The 11119-nt window shown below is 43.3% G+C and overlaps 1 protein-coding gene across 1 annotated transcript; it reads left to right on the forward strand.

The window, feature by feature from the left end:
* The first annotated feature begins 1824 nt into the window (after positions 1–1824).
* Positions 1825–6002, forward strand: wfikkn2b (WAP, follistatin/kazal, immunoglobulin, kunitz and netrin domain containing 2b). Its single transcript, XM_017416122.3, has 2 exons — positions 1825–2146; positions 3009–6002. The coding sequence occupies exons 1-2, from the start codon at positions 1961–1963 to the stop codon at positions 4542–4544; spliced, it is 1722 nt and encodes a 573-aa protein (XP_017271611.1). The 5' UTR covers positions 1825–1960; the 3' UTR covers positions 4545–6002.
* The last annotated feature ends 5117 nt before the right edge of the window (positions 6003–11119 follow it).

Below are 11119 nucleotides of genomic sequence, written 5' to 3' on the forward strand. Positions count from 1 at the left end.
TTGGGGTTTTGTGTTTGTGTGTTATTTCTTATGAGTTGTAGCCTTGATCTTACAGTCAAACATATCAAAAAGTTACTGTGTATTGGTCTCTGTGATGGTGCAAGTAGGGATACTTAGTAGTTGCATTCACATCTTCTAGCAGATGCTCAGGAGGTACTTTATCCCTTAACCTTGGTAAGGGGTGAGTGTCATGGGTTTCTAAGTTGGTCATGATCTTCAGTCTCAGGTCAGCTGCCTCGTATTCAGTTCATCAGAGCTTTTTAGTGGAGCTTGGATGATGATATAGCCCCCNCCCGCCCCCCCCCCCCCCCCCCCGGCCTGTCATCCTTGCTTCCCCTTGTCCTGGCCTCTTAGTAGTGGCAGATTGTAAAAGTGGTTGTTGTCAACAATTCTACCAGTGGCTAGAAAGGGTTGGACTGAAGGACAGCACAGAAGCACTAATCATGGCAGCACAAAAGCAATAGAGGCCAGGGTCTGTCATACCAGGAAGGACCCAAGATCCAGGATGTGCAAACTGTACATGGAACGCCATAACCAAGCAGCTGGGATAGTGTACAGGAACATCTGTACCGAGTATGGATTGGAAGTCCCCCAGTCAAAGTGAGAGACTCCACCTAAGGTGGTGGAGAATGGCAGGGCTAAGATACTGTGGGACTTCCAGATCCAGACTGACCAACAGGTGATGGCGAACCAACCGGACATTGTGGTGATAGATAAGATCCAGAAGGAAGCAGCAGTGATAGATGTAGCAGTCCCAAGTGACTGTAACATCAGGAAGAAGGAGCATGAGAAGCTGCAGAAATACCAAGGGCTGAAAGAGGAAACAGAGAAGCTGTGGAGAGTCAAGGCCTCAGTGGTACCAGTGGTCATCGGAGCACTCGGTGCTGTGACCCCCAAACTGGAAGAGTGGCTCCAACAGATCCCAGGAACAACCTCAGAGATCTCTGTCCAGAAGACAGCAGTCCTAGGACCAGCTGAGATACTGAGGAGAACCCTTCAGCTCCCAGGCCTCTGGAAGAGGAGCTGAGCTTGAAGTGAAAGTGGAAAAAAAGGGCGAGCTGGGTGTTTGTTTTAAGTTTAGGAAGGAAAAAAAAAATTGCATTATAGTCTATTACTGATTACAAAAGACTAGTTCAGATAATAAATGTTGAATGTCAATTTTACCAGTCAGTAATACTATTTTTTTATTATTATTACTTAACATTAGTTTTACTTTAGATTATTAATTTGCAAAAATTATTAATCTGAATAATATGTGAGGTAAATCAAACAAATTTTTGACCATTTTAATGATTTTTTTCAGATTTTATAAGCTGTTGAACTTCATCAGTCTCAAGTCATATTTTTTTTTCACATTTAAACTTAAATTAAAAAGGTCATGTTCCTAAATCCTGCAGCCTAAATTAAAAGCAACATTTTTATAATTTTTCTTTTTTCTTGTAAACATAAATGTAGCCAAGCATATCTTCTTGCTTTATAAAAAAAACTTGAGATCATCTCCTGTGATTCTAAAATGTAGCTGTTAATTCTGTCTGTGTGAAAAGTGAACATCTGATTTCAATTCCTGCATTCATTACATAAATATTCCCTCCTGTGTTTCCTCTCTCTCTCTCTGTGCGTCCTGGCGCCTCTGGAGACCACAAAGGGTTAAACGGGGTTAAAGGAATCCGGTTTACACTCAGGTACCCCCACCTCCCAGCCCCTCAGCCCAGAGCTGGGCGCTGACTTATTAAAAAGCTTCCTGCAGCATCGGTGGAGCAACCCCCTAAAATTCATCTTGTGAGTTCCTTTTTGAGTCAGGTCTGCAGATCAGGAGTTGTAAAAAAAAAAAAAAAAAAAAAAAAGAGCATCATTTCTGCAGCAGAGCTGGATTTATCTGCTGACACACATCAGTCCTGCTGCTGCTTTTAAACGAATCAGTCTGCAGCTGGATCACAGACTTCCAACCTTCGCCCCAGAGATGCGGTGGATGCTGTTTCCATGGTGGATTTGCCTCCTGGCGGGCGCGTCGGCGTGGATGGAGCCCAGTGTGGCGGTTTCCTCCCATGTCACCTACTTGCATGCGGGCATCTGCCCCAATGACATGAATCCCAACCTGTGGGTGGACGCCATGAGCACCTGCACACGAGAATGTCAATCTGACCAGGTAATGCTTATGTCTTGTTTCATATTTAAACCCTAAATTTGTTGACCTTAGTTCTGTCTCTGAGTCTGTGCAGCAATTTATACTCTTGTCTTGTGTTTACCCCCCTTTGGTGCTCTTTCTACTTTGTTGCCTTACAACCTGGAATTTTTAATCTGATTAGGTAATGGACCAAACAAAATACTAGATTAATGAAATTAAAAGGGGGTGGGTGGGTGAAAGAAGGATGTGTGTATGTATTCCCCCCTTTGCTATGAAGCCCAAACCTTTTTCCCCAGTGGAGTGTTGCTTCAGCAGTGTCTTTAGGGTCATTGTCCTGCTGGAAGGTGGACTTCCGTCCCAGTTCTCAAATCTCTTGAAGACCTAAGCAGGTTCTCTCAATAATTTCTCTTATATTTCCACCCATGTATTGTTTTTCTCTGACCAGTTTCCCCACAGCATGATACTGCCGCCACCATGCTTTACTGTGGGGATGGTGTCCTCAGCAGAATGAGAGATCTAAGGTTTGTGACTCACATGGCGTTGTCCCTGATGACCGGAGGGTCCTATTTTCGAACCATCAAAGGCACAGGAGAAGTTGTGTTTGGTCCTGTGTCTGTTTGTTAGCAAAATATTTTAATAACCACTGGACTAACTGAAATTTTCAGAAAGTATTCACATTTAGAATGATTTCAAACAAGTTTGCTCTAATTTAACTTCTTTGTTCTAAAGCATTTTGTGCCAAATTAATGCTTTTAATCAAAATTAAAATTTAATCCATGTCCAGGTTGTAGGGCAAAAAAGTAGGAAATACCAAGGGGGTGCATACTTCTGCAACCTACATACAGCCTTCTGCATCAGTGATTTTTCTCCTCATCTCCTACAGGAGTGTGAATCCTTTGAAAAGTGCTGCCAAAATGTCTGTGGGAACTGCAGTTGTGTGGCCGCCCGTTACATGGATGGGAAGAAGGGCCCCATGGGAATGCCCAAGGAAGCATCCTGTGCCAGCTTCATGTGCACCCAGCAGGGGTCTGAGTGTGTCATCTGGGAAGGTCACCCAGTGTGTAAATGTCGGGACCGCTGCGAGAGGGAGCCACACTTCACCTGCGCCTCGGACGGCATGACTTACTACAACAAGTGCTACATGGACGCAGAGGCGTGCTCGAAGGGCATCACGCTATCGGTTGTGACCTGCCGCTTCACCTGGCCCAACACAAGCCCTTCCCTCCCCGGGCCGACCACCCTGCGCCCGACCACTGCTCCCCTTCAGCTCACCATCCCACCCCCCACGGAGCCTCAGCCCCCTGTCATGGTCAGCAGCCCCTCTCACCAGGCTGTAAATGTGGGCAGCACGGCCAGCTTCCTTTGTGACGTGACGGGTCGACCCCATCCTGAGATAACCTGGGAGAAGAGGCTGCCTGGTGGGGTAGAGAGGGTGGTCATGAGGCCCAATCACGTGTGGGGGAACATGGTGGTCACTAACATTGGTCAGCTGGTCATCTACAACGCCCAGCCAAAAGATTCAGGCATTTACACTTGCACGGCTCAGAACCCCTCTGGCTCAGTGACGGCCCACCACCCTCTCACTGTGCTGCTTGCAGAGATGCTCAGCACTCCTGGGCCCAAGAACCTGACCCATTGCTTACCTGAAGAATGTCTCAAACCCTCTAATATCCCAGAGGATTGTGGGAGTGAACTGGAGAAAGTCAGCTGGTACTATGAGTCCAAAATCAACAACTGCTTGGCCTTCACCCAATGCCAAGGCAACCTCAATAATCAGCCATCTGCAAAGGCCTTCGACACGTATGAGGATTGCATGCAGTGCTGTGGTCCAGAGCTGACAGGCCCCTGCGGCCTCCCCACCCTGCAGGGTCCCTGTAAGGCCTATGAGCCTCGGTGGGCGTACAGCGGCACCTCGCGGGAGTGTCAGCCCTTCATCTATGGAGGCTGCGAGGGCAATGACAACAATTTTGAATCCAAACAGACCTGCGAGGAGACATGCCCCTTCCCAGTGAATCGCCACTGCAAAGCCTGCAAGCCAAGAGGCAAGATGGTGACGAGCTTCTGTCAGAGTGACTTTGTCATCCTGGGCCAAATGACAGAGCTCATGCAGGAGAAGGACTCGGGCCACGCCCTCGTGACTGTGGAGGAGATCCTCAAAGACGAGAAGATGGGCCTGCGCTTCTTTGGCAAGGAGCCCCTTGAGGTCACTTTTCTCAACATGGACTGGAACTGCCCGTGTCCGAACATCACGAGCGCAGCCGCCGAGGGTCAGGTCATCATCATGGGCAACGCCAACGACGGCATGGCTGTCCTCCAGCCTGAGAGCTACGTGGGCGCTTCCAGTCCTCGCCGGGTACGGAAGCTGAAAGAGCTCATTTCCAAAAACACCTGCGACATTCTCAAAGTGATCACAAAGTAGGGTTTAAAGTGGAAAACCTGACTGAGGCTCCTATGTGATGAACTTTACTAAAGTCTTGAGCTTTTAATTATTAAGGAAGCCAATGTCCATTTTAAAGCTCCACAGGTTAGAGAAAAACATGCAAATTATAATCAAAGCATTAAAACGTGTGGCTCAATTGGAATTAGTGCTTCACTTTTTTTAAAAGGAGTACATTTTGTTTAAAAAAAAAAGTGAGAATTTTCCCCCTGAACAACAACTAGATTTTGACAGAACAGATGAGAAAACCCAGCCCTACCCTAAAGCTCAGACGTACGTACTTCACAGTAGAAATATTCAAAGTTTAAACAAGTCACTAAGAGTTGGGGTTTTCATGACTAAACAGGAATTTTGACATCTTTAACATTTTTACACAAATGCAGTTCAGGTTTTATGATCTTTAGAGCCTTTTTCTTGAACATTATGTTGACTTTTTTTGAGTCAACATGAAATTATTGTGTGATCATCGGTCTTCTGCTGCTCACAGTCCAAGAATTTCGATGATCTGACTTATAGTTTCCGCACAGCGACTCTTTGTTCGAGGCGTACTTCTTAGCTTGTGTTTCTGCCTGTCTTATTAAGAAAGCGAGAGGCACAGGAATATGGTTACAGCGGTGAGCCTAAATAGCCGCTTGTAGTTGCTTTAACAATACTCTTGATCTCAGTTCTCTTTACACTTCTTAAACAGTTTGTGAATCAAAATGTAGACATATTTCCTAGCTTAGATTATGTTATTTTATTATGTTAAGCTGATGCTGGAATTTTGGCCTGTAGCTACATCGCCACTCTTCAAGCTTTTTTCACAAATCTTTTAGTTATTAATGTTTTTACCACGAACAGTCTTACTTTTCTGGGATTTCTGCTAACCAGCTTATCTGGGGCTTTGTGCATTTTAGTGTTTTTTTTATTTTTTTTTATTTTTGCATCGTCAACCTGTTTTAATATAAACCTTCCTGTCTTCGACTGAAACATGTGGATCTGCAAATAAAGAAAGGCATCCGCCCCGACCCTCATGTTACCTCAGTCCCTCTGACTCTGTCCTCCTGTGTGCTACAACAAAAACTGAGCTCACAAACTTGAGCATAAAAAACACTCAGAACAAGTTTTCTTTTTTTTTAATATTTGTTTTGTTTGCAAAGGGTCTCTTTACAGCTCTGATTCCACCGCTCCCTGGCTGACTTGGACATTCATCCTGTGTTTCACAGCGTGCAGTTCCTTCAACATTCAGTGCAAATCGAATTGATTCACCCAAATGAACAAGTTGTAATATATTTTTTTAAACAAGACGTGTTTATAACCTGTTATGCACTGTTATCAACTTGTTTCTGGGCTATTTATTACCACAGAGGCTTTTCATTTGTTGGGTTTTTTTGTACCTGAAGTTATCTTATGAGCTGAATTTTATGTGCAAAAGTAAATAAACATTTGGATTTTTTAAGGTCTTTTTGTACTTCTTTATCATTGGTTGTATTTACTGAATAAAAATATGATTATAGGGTAACATGAACCATATTGTTTTACAAGGATCATTGGGCAGCGTACACGCCGACTTATTAAATAACCTGGCGCCTTTGTACCTGTTGGAAAACAGAGGCTCCTCTGACAGGCTCTGAAAAAAAAAAGGCTTGGGAATAGTACTTTCCCAGCTCTCCCTGCGCCGCCCCTTGCAAACCTTGAAGAACTTCAAAACACATCCATCCATCCTAGAGACCCTCGTGGCATTGTAAAAACTTCACCCTGTTTTGCTTTTGCCTCCGAGGTCCAGCCTAAATGAGGTAAGGAGCCCAAGCTGTAAACCTCAGATCCACTCAGTTATGTCTTTTATGCGGTGCCAACAGGCTCCTCTGGTTTACCGGGAACAAGCCTTGGTGGGCTTCGACGAGGGTGTTCTACTTCCCAGATGAGATTCTGTTTCTCCCATCCAGAGTGGTGGCGGAGGCAGGACATCGCACATGAACACAAACCCTTTACTGGCAAAACCTCCGGGGGACCTCAGAGCTGCACTCCAGCAGCTGTTGGGCCCCTGGATGTGAGAACTATTAGATCTGCAGCCCTTTGGATCAAATCACAGTCGCCTAAATCACTTTATCAACACAAACCTACGACTAGGTTTTCTTGGTTCACTCGTCATTTTAATGCTTTTCTAACATTTACCACATTTGTAACTGTAATGTAATGTATCAACAGTGTGTTTAGAATAAGCTTTTAGTCTTTATTTCAAGCATAAAATATGACAAATTTATCTGAAATGACTACAGACTTGGTGAAGATGTGCATATATTATCTGATATTCTGAATATTTATTTACCATAGCTTTAGTACCTATCAATTTAGCTGAGAAGAACTCTAATTAAACCTAACTAAGCTGTCAAAGTCCATGTTTTTAGGTATAAATTTAAATTTAGACAGCTCAAAAGTTAGAGTAAGTGACATCATCACACTCCTAAGTTGAACAGTCTGTAGTAAAATCTCCAAAAACCATAAAAAAATAATCTGTGAATGTTTGGGTTTGCCAATGTTCTGTTGGTTTTGTGTATTTATGATCTTCTCCGGTCCAGTTTTCTTCTTGCGTCTATTTTTGCATCCGTCCTCTTTGCATTATCCTTGAATCCTCGCTGAACTCAAAGCGATGCAAAAAATGACAATCTAATTTTGTAAAAACAAACAAACAAAAAAAACTTTTCAAACTACTGTAGGAAAAGAAAAACAAAATTCCAATAGTCTTTAGCATTAGGCTGTAAAGACAATCATAGTGCATCAATATTTAAAGACATAAAATGTTTGGTGTAACTTGGAGAAACAGAAAACTGTTGATGGCAACGAAATAGTTGAAACCAAATGACAGGGTTGGAGCGTCAGAGAATCAACCTGCACAGAGTTCCCCACAGGGCTTCTGACGCACATCTTTCTAACCTAAAAAGGCAACACGAGTCATTGAGTTGGCGGGTCAGAGGAACAGAGGACACAGAGGACCAACCATGTGCAATTCAGGGGTGGTCAGAATGGTTTCCACATCAGTGTCTTTGCACACTGCCGTCCCTTAAAGCAACTTGAGTCGAGGCCCAATCTTTATAGGTACAACTAACAGTTCAGCTGAGAAAAATGGTTCAATTAATAAAAACATAAAAACAACGTCATAAAAATGAAAAAGCACAGTCAACTATTTCTTCCCCTCTTTTAATTTTCCAACTTATGTTCATTAAAAAACACCTTTAACTACTTCAATGCGTTGCTCGGGGTCTACAAAGGCTCCACTTATTATCAATTAAAATTCAGACATATTCAAAACACGTGTGAAACACTCGCAGACTTTGATGCCTTTCTGGTTCGAGCTGGGCCAACCAACACGAGTCGTGCTTTGATACGCTGTGCAGATTTTTTTTGCTCATGTCCCCCCCCCCACCCCACCCTCCATCTCTTCTCTCTCAGGCTTCGCTGATCCGACGGGGTCCCTGCGTTCACGAGCTCAGTTCAAGTGAGGCCAACGCAGCTCGCTGTGTTGCTCAGATGCAGAGCCACGTCAGGTAGGAGGGACACGGACGGGATGAGAAGCCAGTCAAACTCTCGAGTGCTGTGTGTCCGTGTTGTGTATCCAGGAGAGTCGAACAGTGTCGCCTGTGGAAAAGATCAGCTAGATGGGTGGTTCAAGACCTTTGATTCATGACCCTGCATCTGTTATGCTCATATCATTTGGAAGATCTATTGAAAAGCTACAGCAGCCTCTCACACACACATTGACTGGAGATGAACAGGCGCCTGCTGCAGTATTTCATCCTGTGGCAGAAGCAGCTGAAAGGTCTGAAGCCGGTAAGTGGGAGCGGGGCTAAAGATGATGTTATTGGCGACTAGTTGGAGCCGCAGAGGAGGCCCTTAATGCTGCCCTTCACTCACCCAGACCCTTCTTCAGTAAATGAGACTGGCTGTGAGAAAATGAGTGAAAGCTTAAAGTCATATCAAAACATTAGACTAATTCTTATCTATATAGACAAGGAAATCTGAAGTCTATTTGTCAGAATAATCTTTTTGATTCAACTTGCATTGGACCAAAACTTTGACTCCATGATAGCACACATTAAAGATGTGTAGGTATCAATAAATAAAATCTAATTTATTCCACTATTATTAGGTTTAGAATTTAAAAGGTATAACGTACGTTTTGTTAATGTTCCCTGCTAGTTTTCTGTATAAACACCAAACAGAGTACAAAGATTTAACATCTTTTCACTTTAAAACATATGATTCCATAGAGTTCTTGCTGTCGTGACAATAGAAGAGTGAGGATTGGACCCAGATATAGGGACACGGGTAAACTAGAACCTCTAAAAAGTTCTGGTTTACCTGAGAAAATGAGAAATATAGAACCAGTGAAGACATGGAAACAAACAGCAGATGGTCTGAAAAAAAAAACCCAGAAGGAAACCAGGGGTGTAAAGTACTGGGGAGGTGAGCTGATGAGAGTGTGGAGCTGAAAATGAGGATGAAGTTCTAATAGCAAAAGCTACAAGAACTGCCCCGACTACAAAAAAATACGAAAACCAAACAGGAAATACCCACAAACAAACAAAAAAAAATGTCCATCTGGAATGGGGCAGGTGGAGACAGCACCTGGAAGGTGGGACCAGGCAAGACAAGGGCAGTTCAGAGGGTCTGCCTGGAGGCCATCCAGATGGGCCTTCATTAAAGACAGAAACATTTCCTGCTGGACCCTATAAATGTCCTGTGCTAAGACAGACCATGAGGCCCTCTTGACAACATGAGTGGGAACAGGAGGAGAGCTGTCCAGTGGAGCTGGAGCCGTGACTGTAATTATTTGCATCCTCTCTGATTTGGGAACCCCATGGGAACACCAAGCTGGAAAGTGTCACTGGAAAGGAGGAGGTCTGGGATACTCTAGGTGATATTCTGCCTCTTGGCCTCAGATATGGATGAATGGATGGATGGATGTGTGAAAGGTTGTATTATTATTATTATTATTATTATTACCATTAACAACAACCTAATGAGTCTACCCTGCCTAACAGCAGAGTTCAGTAGGATGTCAGAATATTATAAGGGTCTACCTGCACCTGTACAAGTGATTACTGTCATATATTCATATGTTGTGAATGATGTTATTTGGCATTTGTGAACTGACCTCAGATTCATGCAAGAGAAAGCAAACCTGCTGCAAGACCACCCCCACCAGGAATGCTCCCAGACCATAAGAGTCTTCACTCAGTTCTTGTGCTGTAAATAATGAGAGTATGTATTTGAGGATGGAGTAGGAACTCCAATGCCCTCTAGTGTTGACTGGGGTTTGTCTATACACGGATGGATGCAATGCAAAAAAATAGATTCAGAGAGGAAATCTGACTTCAATTCTTACTCCCCTACATCCAGACCTCTCCTCCTCTGATCTTATATTACTATGAAGTGTGAATTTTAGACCTGAACTTTGAAATTGGCCTTTCTGGTATTAATTGATATAATATTTTGGTGAAATTTGTTATGGAACTTGTCATCCATATGGGTAAAAATGTTAAAGGTAGATTTAGGGATCATCTGTGTTCTCAGGAGTTAGACTAATGATCAGTGATGGAAAAAGTAGGGGTTTCTCCAGGTGTAGGAGGAGCAAAGTGTATGATACAATATAAAACACTTTCAGATGAAAACACCATTAAAGATGGACCAGTTGATTGATTCACTTATAAAAACAAAATTTCACAATACAATGACAATGGTAATCCACAGTACAATGCTATGATTTCATAAAAAATATACCAAATGAGCTTTATAAAAAGGAAAAACTAAAATGACTTTCACCCAGCAGACTAAGCCTTAACTTCCACTCTTGAACCATAGTTTTGTTTTTGACAGTTTGTTCTTGTTTTGGCAACAGGTTTGGTAAAAGCTCAGCTCAAAATGAGCCTTTTCATAAAATGACACCAGAGGAAATTCTACATGCTTTCAAACAGCTGCAGTCGATAATCTATGTAAACCGGGTTTCTTTTTGTCCCATCGGAACTTGTTTCTGTCACCCATCTATTGTCTGCTGTTTATCTCCGGTTAGGTTGCAGAGATAACAGGTCCTGGAGGGAAACAGGGACATCTCTTTTCACGGCAACATTTGGAGGCTCCCATAGGTGTCCCTAGGCCAAAGAGGTTCACCATCCCTCCAGCATGTTCAGGGTCTGCCCTTGAGTCTCCTCCCACTGGGATGTGCCCAGAAAACCTACAGAACGAGGTGCACAGGAGGCTTCCTAATCAGATGTCCAAACTTCCTCAGCTGATTTAGAGGAGCACAAGCTGTACTCCAAGCTTCCAATGATGACAGAGCTTGTCAAGGTACATTACCACTATGTGACCTAGAACCTTTTTTCCCTTAGTAATTTCAGCCCTATTGTGTTTCCACCACAGTCTGAGCTACAGAGCTACAAGATTGAGCAAATGAAGTCTTACTTTTATTTGCTTTCTCGTCAGCTGCTAAAGTGTTGCGATTGGTCAAACAGCTGGTTTCTGAAAAAAGGTTCATAAAGTGATGCTACTGAGTCCAGCCACCGTATGGAGGAAGCTCATTG

Source organism: Kryptolebias marmoratus, linkage group LG17 (assembly GCF_001649575.2).
Source record: "Kryptolebias marmoratus isolate JLee-2015 linkage group LG17, ASM164957v2, whole genome shotgun sequence".
Taxonomy (NCBI): Eukaryota; Metazoa; Chordata; class Actinopteri; order Cyprinodontiformes; family Rivulidae; genus Kryptolebias; species Kryptolebias marmoratus.